We start from the raw sequence: 14,628 nt of genomic DNA, 5'->3' as shown, positions 1-14,628 counted from the left end.
TGCTACATCTAAATGCACCACCATCACGTTCTTCGAAATATTATTGCAAAAAATAAACTCCTCGTCCTGTGCATGAGCACAAACAACACTGGACCGAGTCAAGGTTGTCTACAAACACAAGCCTTTTTATCAGCCGACGCTCAGAGCACACAGCTCGCAGACCATGAGGAGATATCTGCTGAATATGAGACAAAGTATATTACAGTGGCTTGCTTCACCTTTAGCTGCCTATCTTCTTCACAGACACAGAGGCAACCAAACTTAGCTAAAGGCCAGGAGTTTTTAGTGCTGCAGTGGCAGCTTTCAAACATCCATACGGGGACTTCTCTAACAAAGACTCGAGCATTAAGCGGACAAATTGAATGGAGGCTAAGGTCAAGGCTTAGATTTAGCCGGGTGCCTCTCGACCAACAGCTGTTAAAATCAGAACGAACCACTCGTGGTTCATCTTAGTAAGCAGTGGGTAACTGGAGCTAGCTGGTTGTGTGTGTTGTATTGATCAAGTATGTTAATCTTTAGAGGGTACGTGGAAAGGTCCTACCAAGGACAGAACGATGAAAAGGCTACATTGATTTCTGGAGGACTGATCAATTGGTCCCAAGACAGATAACAAGTCATACAAGTCTTGAGTAACAATAGCCATCTTGTTGGAAATGGACAGCACAGGTTGATCTTTTCCTCCCTGTCTTCCTTGTTTTCTCTTTTTCACATTTCAGTCTTAACTTGAACCCCCAGATGAAATCCACAATCAGCCTGATCCGTGGGCTGGTCTTGGCAAGTGAAGAGCTACGTCTGTCACACACAAGCCCTGTGTACGAAGCGGAAAACTGAACACACATTCAACCCACGTATGACTATTCAAAGCAGATCACTAGTCCACACCAGACTAAGGGACCCATTTCTAAATAAAAATTACACCACACCTTGTAAATTCTAGAAGGCGCTGGAATGCTGCTTTGTCACCGAACAAGCAAAATGCAGCATGTACTGATGTCTTTGCACAGTATAAAAAAAAATCTCTTCTCAATCCTATTGATGACGGCGGAGAGACTTTGTATACATGAAAGTGCACCAAACATTCTAAACAATCTCTCTACAATGCTGGTAACCCTTTTTTTGTTCAACAAACTAAAGTGGAAATGAAAGCAACTTAAAGTCAGTCACAACCAGAAAAACTAGAAGGAGAAGTAGTTTTTTTTGTCGCGCGGGGTGGGTACATTCTAACGTAAGTACACATGACAATGACTGCATTTACTTGTGCATGGGTAATCTGTTTTTGAGTCTCATCTTACCTTTCATGATAATCAGGATATTGCATTTAGATTAAACATGGAAGCCCAGCTTATTATCATCCATGTTAAAAAATCAAACTCCTGAGCACAAACATTTAAAGGTTTGTTGTGTTTATGAGTTAGTGTAACTTGATTTATTTACTTTTCAAGTGTGTCTTGCTTTGATCACTTAACATCTCTTCATGGGTGTTTAGTTTTGCGATCATTTTGTGTCACATTGTGGTCGTTTTTGTGTCTTTCTAAGTTCATCTTGTACCACATTAAGGTTATTTTGATCTTTTTTTTTGTTTTTTTATGATTGTGCAACATTTGCTTATTTTTCAATCACTATCCACCGCTTTATAGCCGTTCTGTCATTGCACAACTTTCTGTTATAATTTTGTATCCCACTGGTAATTTAATATCTCTTTTAAACCTCTCCACTTGTACACGTGTTTTGGTTGTTTTGTGTATCTGTCTTGAATATATATTTTGAGCTTCCTCCTGACTCCTTATGCTTCTGAACCTCTGCATAACAGACACGTTCAAACATTTGTTCATGGCTGTAAATGAGGGAAGTGAGAAAGGAATGATTTTGTGCTATTTTTTGTTGACAACACTTCAGGGGTATTCTGTGAATTCCTCCGCACTGCATCCTATTGGTCCAGGTTCCTGTCTATCATTCTACTGACCACTCCTCTCCGCCCCCTGGCTCAAGTATGCGCGCTCATTGGTTCTTCCATTGGTCTCATGAAATACCAGCTGGCCAATAAGCGTTGAGGAGGACGGACCCTTTCCGGTGGAACGCTCTCTCGCGCCTACAGTGGTGGAATCGAACGTCCCCGAGCGCACACGGCATAGAGGAGAGTACGGCGCACGAGTCTGTGGAAGGGAGATAACGGTTTCCTTTTTGCCCCCTCGCCACTCAAACAACAAGAACCAACGAAACCTGAATTTCAGAGGGGCTTATAGAGTCTTCTGCTCTCAAGGAGGAGGGAAACGAGGGATTGGAGCAGCAAGTTTTTTTTTCTTTTTCGTTTTTTTTTTCTCTTTTTCTCTTTTTCTTAAAGGAGGATTCTGTGTTTCGCGGTGGTTTATTCTCCGCTCTCGCCGCAAAGATGATGGTCGGAGAGGTCGAAGTGAAGGAGCGACCGAGGCCGAGTCCCGACTATTTAATGCAATTATTAAACGAGAAGAAGCTCATGACCAGCCTGCCAAATCTCTGCGGCATCTTCACACACTTAGAGAGGCTTCTAGATGAAGGTAAGTTCCATTTTGGAGACCCAGAGTAGACCCTGGGGAGGGGGATCGTGACCACGGCGCAGTCCGATGTCGGTACAGCTTCCCTGGGTATCCCCTGCTGCAGAATATCAGCCAGGCGCACACTAGTAGCGGTCCCTCTATATTCTCTGTCGTCTATGGCAGACATAGTAACACCCAGAACTTCCAACGAGTTATGCCTCACATCCAGCTTTAAGAAATCTAGTTGTATCTTGTTTCAGCCCACAGCGAGATGTGGGTGTGTTTGAGTTACGGTTTAGTTTCAGCGGAGTTTGACGAGGTCAAAACTTTGTCTAACTCTCGAAGAAAGAGCAAAACTATGTAATACGTACAGAAAAAAATGTAAAAAAAGCTTTGAAGCCCACTTTGGGGTGAAGTAGAGCTCCGTTTATTAAGACGGGGCCTGATTCCACATGTTCCACAGCAGTTTAGCTCGGGTTAGCCACATTTTAAGCTAGCGAGCCTGGGTGTCTGCATTCCGCTGAACTCTTCAGACTGGCGGTGTTAACTTCACCACGTATGTCATCAAAAAAAAAAAGAAAGACAGTCGGTGCTTTGAATCGCATTTGTTTAGGTTGAGACTACACTGTTTGGCGCTCACTTTCACATTTTTTTTGTGTGACGAGGGTCGGGTTAGCTGTTACCCAGCGGCCGAGTGAAACACCACGGAGGAATGTGTGCTTGTTGCCCAAACAATGGCCAGAGAGTTGCTGCCGCTGGGAGGAGGAGGGGGTGCACTGAGATTATTTCGGCCGTTCAACTTTTTCATTAAACGTGTCGCTTTATCCCTTATTTCTCCTCTGCTTAGCTACTCAAACATTAGTCCTCAAGCGAGGGTTTGCTTCTTTAAACCATTTCCTTCCCCAGTTTTTTTTTTTTTAAAAAGACGTCGTGTTTTTCTTCTCTTTTTTTTCTTCTTCCAGTCCAGTCGAGATTGCCCAACGAGAAATGCGTCGCCCCTTTTTTTTTTTTTTTTTTTTTTTTAAATCGGCGGTGCCGTCCAGACAAAATACATTTACAAGCCGACATCTGTCTCACCGCGTCCCTGATTTGAGCTCGTTCACGGGCTCGGATCAATTTGGCTTCATTGCTTCGGTTCTGTTGATATGATCAACAACATAAGCTGGTATAAGCGGAAGGTTGAAATGTGGTTTATGTCAGTGAGCTGGGGGACACTAGAGAGCGCCACAGCCCCCCCTGGCAGACTGTCCCCGCGCTGTGTGTAGTGTTGGACATCACGGTGAATAATACTAATGATAATAATAATGATACGCCACGTTTTATTCATCTATAAACTGGTGATTACCTCGGGCAGCCTCGGTGGTTTCGGTCGGATATCTGGATAAGCAGGCTCTGTAGTATGTACTTGTTAAACCGGTCTGAAAAGATTTTCTGTCTTGTCTTGCGAGCTGATGAACAAGCCGCTGAAGGGACAAACATAGCCGTTTCCTACCCTCCACCAATAGGGAAGTACAATAGGGTAATTATTTGTCGACATTAGACAAATTAAACCTAATTGTCGGTGCTTTATCAGGAGAAATGACGCCCAAGTTCAGTATTACAGGGATCTAGCAGAAGTTGTAAATCAGTGTGATCTCATCAGTAAAATCCTAATAGTCTTCGCACCCCATAAAAGCTTGTTTTAATAGAGATATTTGCGTTTTGGTTTAAGAAAGGAATGGAACTAATTTTTAATCTTTTAAAGGGTCAAAGGTGAGGTTTAAAAAAAAAAAGAAAAGTCAATAGTCCATGAAATGCAGGTTTCATCGGATGTTTTTGTAGCTTTAAGGGGAACTTTGTTGCTCAGGGTTCACAAACAGACCTGTAATAATATGGATGGACTCTTTCCCCCTGTCTGGTGTTTATAGGAAATAGCGACTGAGACGTGTGCAGCGTCCCAACACCGGTCTCACTCCTCCAAAGTCGCACATGTCTTAGGTTTACAGTGGTTTCCACAGCATCAGTCCAAACTTTACCCTGCTGCCAAAAGTGGTGTTTGTGTGTGAGATGACAGCCATGTTGGTGCAGGGGAAGCCTTTGGTGCGGGGTTGTTTGGTTTGGTCTCAGTGTGGATTGAACTGCAGCTCTGAGGTGATGTTTGGGGCCATTCTCCTCTCACTCCCTGTTCCCATCTGGTGTAAACTGACCCCAGCATGTCCAGTACAATCAATCCTGGAATTTTTTTTATTAATCAAGGATGTGTAAAATAATTATCTCGCTTTGGCTGAATACTTTTCAGTGTGCATTACGTTTGATTTGTTTTAGTGGCCTGAGCGACATCCAGTTAAGCAAGGCGGTGTCTAGGCTCGAATCTGTGTTTCACTTGGTGCGCATCGTTCTCTCACCTGAGCTTGTTGTTTACCTCTCAGCCAGTTCTGTCCAGGTGAAAGCGGCTGCCTTGTCAAGGCAGCAGGGAGGAGCAGATGTTACACTAAGTTACGTATGTTTCAGACGGAGGTAGAGGTGGAACCGATCCACCAGGAGTTCTGGTTTAAATATAAACCAAGTAAAAAGCGCGAGAAAGTTAAACGCGGTCCTTATCCGTCCACAAAGCTGTACAGTTCTTCTCTGCTGGTGCTCAAAGCGATTGCGTTGTCCGTGAAACTACCATGACAGCACATCTCAGTTGACGCATTGTTTGTGGACTTAAATGTGAACGAATGGCTTAACTGCCTTCCGTGTCAGGCCTCAGCGCTCCCAATGTAAGCTCAAACGCAACCACTTGCAGTCGATCACCTCTAACTTTTCCCCCCAGTTCGCCCATCTCACAGCAGCTGCAAGTCTCCCGAACCCACCCATCATTCTTTTGCATGTCTACACAGCTGTTTCCATAGCAGAAGAAAGCCGACACCACCCTTGTGTGCGATGACTGCTCCCACCCTGCTCTGGGAGCATGTGTGCGCGGACCCCCACACACACAGTTACTTTCCCAATATGTATGTCGTCCCTCAAGGTCATTCTGGCCGATTGACAGGCCTCTTTTGAAATCCCCTTGCGTTGCAGTTGTTCATCTCCCTGAGGTGACACCTGCTGTGGAGATTTTTTTCTTTCTCTTTACGATCTGCCTGCCAACAAGCTGCTTCAAATTGCTATATTTTCTCTTGGCAGATGGAGACGGGCTATATAACATCTAGAGATGCAGCATGGTAGTGTTGGAGAGTAGCATAGCGCAAGAGACTGGGAGAACTTTTTACTTTTTTTTTATTGTTATGAAATGTGCCTCCTCTCCCCTTAACCAGTCCTTACAATTAAAACTGTAAAAAAATATCAACTCATTTAGATGAATTTTTATTTATTTTTGGTTTAAAAAAAAAAAATAATAAAAGAGAGAGATATTGCCGTTCGGCCGAATATGCCCATGTGAGCCGTCGTCTTTAAACCCACCAGAACAATGGCTGCAGCAGCATGAAGGTAGATGCTGAACAGCTTCAGTTTTGCTTAATCTCACCCAGAGAAGACCACCAAGCTGTGGGAAATTTTGAGGATGCTGTTTTTACCATCTGGAAGTGTCAGTCAAACACATCTGTTTAGCGCCTGAGACAGAAGTACACAGTGGAATGGGAGCCACGAGGTTCAGACGAGTTATATCCAGAGCAACGTTTAAAAAAACAACAACTATCGTTGGTAGATGCACTGACACGGTGGGGAAACCCTCCCACCGACTCTTACAAATGCTGATATTTGAATCTTTTTTTGGCTGGAGTTTGGACTGAGAGAACAAGCCAGTTGAAAATGTGATGTAACAGGACTGAAAAGACACATTTCACTTCTGGCCACACACACAAACTTACTTTTGAGTTTTTGTTCGCACATTAAACGGCCCATTGTTCTGTCTCGTATTGTGTGGTGAGCTTCGTGGAACCACCACACAGCGTGCACTGCGGTAAATGTCCCGTTTGTTCCCGACTGCATCATCGTACAGTTGAGTCTACATGTGTGTTATAATTTAACAGGCCGTTCCTGAGAGAGCTGTCAGTGTTTGGAGAACAAACTGTCTGCTGTCCACTGTGGTGTCTGTCGGGAACCGGTCCCTTGGGAGCAGCTGTTTGGAGAGCAGATTGTGATGAATGGGACAACGCTAGGAGTCTGCATCCTACCTGATGTTCCTTTTTTAGCTCTTTATACGTCTGTATGCCAGGGCCCTAGTGTACTTTCCCACTCTAGCTTGACCCTTAACGTTTCAGGCCGAGCCCTGTAGTAACCTTTGACGTTCAATCAATTTAGGAGCTAACAAGATTAAGCAGCACTCACAAAGTGAGATACTGCTTAGCTCTTTGAGGGAACACAGATAGACTGACAGAAAGAGAGAATTGGGGGTGTTAGGCCACGACTGGTGTTGCGAGCAGAAACCTGTTATACCCCAGCCCTGTCTTTTCTCCTCACACTCTCCCGAAGCACCAGTGATAAGCTGGAATTTAATTAACCAAGAGCCATTCTGTGAGCTGGTTTACTGAGCTGCAGCCACCAGTGAGAAGGCAAAATTGAATGCTTTGTGCTGTTTTTCTTTGTCTACTACTACCTCACCCTTATGTGGTCCCTCTCACACAGTCTCTCCTCCCCGGTAATAAATTAGGTGGTGGCATAAGTCTGACAGGGCGAGGTGGTGGGAGGTTTGTATCAGGACCTGGTGTTGCCTGCCCTGTCTGTCTTGCTCATGCTTGTTTATTTATTTGTTATCCAGGAGCCCCACCACAGTGTGGGTGCCAGCTTTGGTCACTGTTATGACTCCCAACGTTGAGGCCTGTGTTGCTCCCCTGGCCCACCTCTCTAACCCCAGCAATGTTGATTCCCTGGTGGATGCTGTATGATAAAGTCATCCAGCGACAGCTCCACGCTCTTATCTCAGGGCTCAATCCCGTGAGTGCTGGGGCCTCCTTATCACTGCCGCCTCTGCCTGGTCTCCTGTCTTATGCCCTTCCCCAACCGCCTGGCCGGCTATCTAACAGACGGTCGCAAAAAGACTTAAGTGTTCTCTATATACTGCTGCCTGTTAGACAACACGATGCTGGAGGCCATTTATCTCTCTCTTTTTTTCCCTCAGGCATTTAAAAGCAGAACAGTTGTGTTAAATTAATAAGGTAACCAGCAGCACGGAGTATTCTTGAATGAATTTTGCATTGTGTTTTGTGATGAAGTGAGAGTGGTGTCTCTGAGTGTTTACTCCATGTTTACAAGATGAAGAAAAAGCATTTTAAGTGGAAGATAGAAAAGGGATGGTGTACTCGTTGACTTGTTCTTTAAATTGGGTTGCTTACTCCTGTTTCTGAACTCTGGGCTCCTCCAATTGCTCAAATTCTGTCACTTTTTCTTTTCTTTTCTTTTTTTTTACACTATTTTTCTCCTACTTTTTCTTCTTTTAAACTTGTTTTTTTGTCTGACTAAAACCTCTGCGGGAAGCCATGCCTATTTCAGACAGGAAAGCACCATGGAGAACGCAAGTCAGTGGTTTGTTTTTCCATCTGACAGACACGGAGAGGGAGGGGGGAGCTGTTTTCTTGCTGTGGTGACAAGAGGAGCCTTTTTTTTTTTTCATACCCTTTTCAACAGAGAGGGGTCTGTCTTTCTCATTCTGATGACTCCTTTGACTTATTATATTATGAATCGACTCTCATCACATACTTTTATCATACACTTTGTGAGAAAAAGAAGCACACACAACATTTGTCAGTTTGAAATACCAGCACCACCCTTTTACATTCCTTGCCTGTTTCACATATCTCTCCCACTTGTATTGCTCATAGAAATCCCCTCGATCCTGTTTTTCTCTCTTAGTTTTCAAGCCTCTAAACCGTCAGGGTGGATGTCATGGCTGACAGCGAAGTTTCTCAGGAATCATGACACCATTTAAAGTTTGCCCCCCTCATTTCTAACATGGAGGTTAAAAAAACATAGGTTGAATGCTCACTCTATTCCTCTGCTGCTCACCCACCAGTCTGCATTCATTTTCTCCCTCCTTTCAGAGGAGGAATGGCAAGCGAGCGTTGGCAGCCAGCTCAGGAATTTCACCGGGAGCACAGTCGGAGCACTTAACCTCCAGCCTGATGTTTGTTTTCCCCACACACACACTCTCTGTCAGTGGATTTTTGCTCAGTTTAACACGAGTGCCATTTTAACGCATTTCAACATATACCTTGCTTCGCATATTTAGAAATGTTGCAAGAAGAGTTTCCATATTTTTGGTTCACAGCTGTCAAGAGGGCACTTGTATGTAAATATCAGAGTCCACTTGCCTTTGTTTGTTCCACACAGCGCCATATTTGCACATTTACTGTTTACCGTTGCTACATCTCCGCACCCACATTTTCATCGAAACCTAGTAGACAAGAAGTTTCATGAATCGCATCCTCTTAAAAATAACCCAGAAGATCAGTCTGTTTGTTTGGATTTTCCTTGGTTTCTCACTAGTCACAGGCCGGCCGATAAATCAAGTATGAATAATTTAAGTGCAGCCCGTGTCGTTTCTTTGTGGTTTTTCAAGAGCAGGCAGTGCTGTCATGATCTCCCCTCAGGGCCAAAAAAAGTGATGAAACAGGTGATAAAATGTCTCTATGGCGCACTGCTATCCAAGCGATGTTTTAGAAATCAGGAGAAACTGCAAAATCGTGAGATTTTTGTCAAGAATTAACACGGATTACAATAAAGTACCGAGAGGCAGCATCTGGGTTCTTGCAGTAGCCGTGTAAATGACTGCAGACATGGTTCTTTAGTTGGTATATCAAGGGATTTAGAGGATAAACAAATTGGCTTTTGAAAATGCTTGTTGTGTGTGTTTAGTGACATCTGTGTTACAGAAGAGTTGCATCAAGGAGGCATTTGTTGTCGTCACTTGTTGATTTGTTGTTGTCAAATCTCTCTACTTCCCTCTCAGATTTATTCTTATTTGCCCAATGGGCCTGAAAGCTTTACAGTGAACAATAGGATCTATCCGAGTCTTTGTGAAACCTCGCAGAAAACTCAGCGGTCTGTTTGCTGATGTATGTTGTTGTCCCGCGATTTCACATTGTCCATGAGGATCGAAGAGAAGTTTTGAGATGTATTCAGCTCCATGAATATATCTCATTTTCCTTTTGTCATTTTGTTCTTCCTCTATATGCTCCGTGTGTCTTTCGGCCATTTCTGTTTGGAAGTCTGTTGTTGTTATTCTGGTCACCATGTAGCAGCAGCACTGCTCAGTGGGAGTGATAATAACATTCTGCAGTCTGGATGTCTTCAGCTTCGACACATTTCAGCATCGTTCCTGCACATCCAGTTTTTTACGTCGTCACATTAACCACATGCAAATGTGATCGATGTTGTCTTTGATACATTTGTAAATGCGCTATTTGACCATTTTTGACGGAAGTTGGTTATTTTTGATCTACTCTTAACGTATAGACTTGTTTTTAGTTTACATTAAATGGTTTGTAAACGGTGGATCTTGTTTTGTATAAAATATGAATTGGAACCGTTACCGTGGGATAGATTTTCAGTACTAAGAAGACAAAAGGTGTTATAAGTATGTCGTCATTGGATTATTTTAAGTGGTAATTTGAGATTAAAGTGCTGGCAGCAGTGAAAATAAGATCTGAAGTGGTGTGTTTATTAGGTTTATGTCCAGTCTTAACCCTGAAAGTGTAATTCATCCTTTCAAAAAGAGCAACTTTGTGAAAACCTCCACCATGTTGTCAAAACAAGTTATTAAAAAAGTTGTTTTATATAAGTTACCTTTGGCATATTTTCTGTCATTACTTTAGTTTGTGACGTAGCGTTAGGAAAGGAGGGAAAAGAGGAGAGTCGCGTTTCCTTTAAAACTTGTTTTCTGTTTGTTTTTATTTTATGACAAGGGGACAGTTGAGTTTGCACACATTTCTTGGAGCATTTCATGTCACTAAGAGCAGATTTTCTTCACTATGCTCTCCTCTTTTCAGCAGCGTTGCAGCTTCTTGGTATTCTCAGTCTCAGTGACACTAGAGTGGCTGTCGAGCCCAGCTCCAGTTACATGTGTTGCACAGTTGTATTTTACAGTGGATGTTTGCCCCACGGTCTTGTGCTGTAATGTAAAACATGGTTTGTTCAGCATAATTTATGTCCATGTGCAACGCATTCAACGGCAGCACGTGAACGAACTCAGTCTGCAACCGCAAGTAGTCGGTAATTTTTAGTGCAAGTTGTCTGTTTGTGTTTAGGCTCAAGTCTGTCTGTCTGTCTGTCTTCATCCGTACGGTGGTGAGGAGGAGATTACAGAGCAGAGACAATGGTGGTTTGTATGATTAGTCTCTAATGGGTGAGACAAAGAGCCTCTGTAGCATTGTGTAACAGGAAAGACTGACATGAAAATCCACAGATAAGTAGCAGGAAAGAATGTGTTGACTATATTAAAGGGTAACTGAACGTGGCCCTCGTCCCCGCTCTGTTGATCGATTGTGTTCGCTGTGAGCAAAAAAGGCAACCGAGAGCAAGGGGAGGATGGTCTGTGTGATAAAGAACAGTGGGGGGACACAGAGGATTCCTATGTGCTGTGAATGAGGTCATCTGGTTGGTTCTGAGCAAGGCCACTGACCCCTCCTCAGCTCTGCATGCCACCCCTCTGTGTCCTCTCAGCGAATGGTACACAATGGCTTTTTGTGCTTTAATGGGCCAGACACTGTGTCATTCTTTCAAGTTCACATAGGAGTATGCACACAAATGCTCTGTCAGACAAGCCCACAACACTGGATTACATTTGTTACATGCTGTATTTATGTATTACTCGGTTAGTTGTTTTGGCAGAGTGCACCGTGTTGACTGTTTTTTAATTTTATTTAAATTTTTTTTAAGCTGCTCAGTGACAGGGTGTGTGCAGTCATTAATCTTCATATCAATATGTACTGTTACTCTCAATGTAAACACAGTAAGATGAGTAACATGTTGAAGAGCAGGATTGTTTATTCATAGTGAATCACATGGCCAGACGTATTGTTTTGTATGCGAAAGAATAGAAACAAACTGAGGTCACCATGGTTGCTTGTAGTGATGTGTGTTGCAGTCTGTAAGCAGGGCAAAGACCACGGTGGTGGTTGAAACATGTTGGCATTTTATTATGATTAGCCAAAGTCATTAAAGGCTTTTTAATTTATACCTTCTTCCCGTTCTACTTTTGAGTGCCTGGGACTTATTTCTTTTCTGATCGTGGATTTCCCTACCCCAAGAGCACCACTTTGGACTGTTCGTGATACACCTGAGTGCCGGGTTGATTTCTCTCTTAGGGCAAATATTATGTTGCTTCCCTGCAGCTGTTTCTTAAAAAATGAGTGCAAAAGGAATGGAGATATAAACATTATAGTGAGCATGAGATGAATGGGACGTGTGTTGAGCTGGTTTTGTAACTGGACAAATCTTAGTTCAGCTAAAATGGTTTCTACTTATCTACCCTGAAACAGCAGGAATGACTTATCCAGTTTTACCTGAAATGTATTGTTGTTTAAAGTATTGTGGCAAAGAGATTCTCTTCTTTTGAGTCATAGTGCTGTGATTGTTTGGGTAATATTCAGTACGTCCCTCTGACCCCAGCTGTGTTTGTAATTCTGGGCCTTGAATTCTGGATTTTGAGCTTTGGGTCAAAGCAATGACTAATATGTGATGTTAGGTCACACTCAGTTACATTGCTGACATGGGGTTTTCTTGGATCAGAATTGGACTTTTGGGAGCTTTTGCAATTTGCAATCTTTTTGCACCTTTAAAAAAAAAAAAAAAAAAGAAAATCAGTTATTTGGAATACAGTTTTTTTTTTTCTCAGTAGAGATGCTCTAATTCACATTTTCTTTTTTCCCCCCTTTTTTAAAAATCAGCCCATTAAAGTTGCGGTCGGCAACTTTTTTTTAGTCATATTAGCTTGAACTGTCATGGGATTCTGGAAGTAGAATACTAAATAGGCTGTTTAGGAAAAATCCCGAAATCTGTAGCTCCCTCTGAAGCCTGTAATCATGCTTGCAAAAACCGAGCGCTCCCGGCTGTTTTTAACCAATCAAGTTAGGGTGGAGGAATCCTACCTGTCAATCACAGCTTGTGCACACGCTGCTGAGCGTGAGTCTGCCCCAGCTTGTGTGCGCTCACACTGGTGTGAACTCACGTGCACAACCTCGTCCACAGAGGGGGAGGGGTTTGGGGGGCGATTCGGAGCTTGTTAGAGGTTGGGGGAGGGACCTGAAAGTTGTATCAGTTCGAATTTTCCGACTTTAGACTCGCAATTTTGAAAACCTGCCGACTGCAGCTTTAAGACTGCGTGCCAACTTGTGGTCGCTTAAACCCTTTCCAGACTGTCGCTCTCTCATGAAGTTCTGATTTTATAACCACAGCTTCATCAGAAAAAAAATAACATTTAGCTAACTTAAAAACAACATCTGTGCATTGATTTCAGCTATACTTACATGCACAATGTCTCCCACCGAGAAAGTTGGAAGCAGCAGTGTCCTGAACATTTTTACTCACAGTCCACAGTGTGCCGTGTCCTGCCGTAACCGTGCCATGACTCAGCTGAACGTGTAACTGCTGACTGACTGCGAGCACAATGACTTTAAAGATGGAGGCTTTGACTTTGTTATCAAGGCTTAACCTTTGCTGTTGTTATTTTTTTTTTTTTTTTTTTACTACCTGCCTTACATTGGTGAATTAAATGAGCGACCCCTTAAGGGTAAGCATGATTAATTGCAGCTGAGGATGAATGGTGTGTTCACACAGCAAGGGGGGGGGCTGGTGTGGGCATGAGCATGGTGCCAGCTGCTGTTGACACCTTAAGGTGTAGAAAAGTCTGCAAGAAGACGGAGTTGTCTCTTTCCGTCCCCTTTAATCTTCCTCCTCAGTCCCCTGTTCTGGCGTTCCTCTACTCTCCACCCCTCCCCTCTCATCTCCTCTTCTCTGCTTTCCAAGAGTGTAGTTATCTGAAGTTTAGTCTGTTGTGATGGGAGTCCTTCCCTAAAGTTTATTTTTATTGAGTATCTGACACTTTAGATGAACTAGGCCCAGGTTTGTCTGCTCTCTTCCTCGCCCATCTCCATGCTGTGTCTGCACCTCAGACAGGCACTTACAGTTTGATTTGCCCTCTTTTTTTTTTCCCTCTTATGTCTTTCCCCTCTGTTTTAAACATGCACATGTGCCTTTTGCCTTCCATTTTGCTAATGCAGTGTTGATATGAGGACTGTTTGTTATCCTAGCGTTTTCCAGCAGTATAAATTCCCCCATTGGAATGACTCATTTCTCTTGGCTCTGTCATTTCACCTATTTATTTTAGCAGAGTGACTACAGCTTCCGTCACTCTTTTGTCTGGTCTGTCTTGCAGTCTCTGCTTTCATCTTCTGTTTCTTTAGATTTTATGTATCCTCGCCAGCTCTCCGCTGCCATTTGTTTTCTCTCTTGCTGCTTCCCTCTGTACTTGTTTGTGAGAATGTGTGGCAAAAATCCAGCCTTGGGGCTACATTGCCTCTTTCATGAGAGGACCAGTGGTGACATTAAAGGCCTGCAACACGGTCTGTCAGTTTGAATCAACCCAGCTCTCGCTGTCTGCGCACAGGATCGTACTTTGTGCTCAGTTCTTCACTCACTCACTGCCAGGCCCAGACATCCGTTGTGAGAGACAACATGCCCATACCCGTTGGCTTTAATTGTGTACATGCATATGCACTTGCAGATTAGGTAAGCCCTCACGCTCAAGCACTTTGAGACAGATCAATGTTTAAAAGCTTAACACCGGGGAAGCTTGGTTAAAGACAGTTGAGTCACCATGAAGGATTCTTGCATTTCCTTTTATCCTTCTCCTCCCATTTTATCTTTCTGACCCAGTTCTTCTCACCCATACAACAGTTTTTGCTTTTTTTTTTTTTTTTTTTTTTTAGATGGTAAAAAATTTAAATTCATCATGACTGAACAGATCGAGCAGGTTATCTCCCAGCACCAGACAAACAAAGAGTGGATGTTCTTATGATCTGCAGATAGGAGGAAGTAGGCCAGTCAGGGCCCCTTCCTTCTCTTATTCATTGTGTGTCCTTCAGGATGGCAAACTTAGTATCAGGAAGTGCATTAGACACCCAGAATTTATCAGTGTCTAGAAGCTGTGCCATGTTTG

The 14,628-nt window shown here is 43.3% G+C and overlaps 1 protein-coding gene across 3 annotated transcripts in view; it reads left to right on the top strand.

The window, feature by feature from the left end:
• The first annotated feature begins 2,084 nt into the window (after nt 1-2,084).
• The window catches only part of qkia (QKI, KH domain containing, RNA binding a), a 72,986-nt gene continuing 60,442 nt past the window's right edge, over nt 2,085-14,628 (top strand). For all 3 annotated transcript variants that reach the window (XM_075448083.1, XM_075448084.1, XM_075448082.1), the window contains exon 1: nt 2,085-2,534. In XM_075448083.1, the coding sequence (XP_075304198.1) occupies nt 2,390-2,534 (145 nt within the window). In that variant the 5' untranslated portion in view covers nt 2,085-2,389. The remainder of the gene's footprint in view (nt 2,535-14,628) is intronic.

Source organism: Odontesthes bonariensis, chromosome 17 (assembly GCF_027942865.1).
Source record: "Odontesthes bonariensis isolate fOdoBon6 chromosome 17, fOdoBon6.hap1, whole genome shotgun sequence".
NCBI classification, from domain to species: Eukaryota; Metazoa; Chordata; class Actinopteri; order Atheriniformes; family Atherinopsidae; genus Odontesthes; species Odontesthes bonariensis.
Note: the sequence above shows the minus strand (reverse complement) of the source record. Positions and strands in the feature narration are given on the sequence as shown.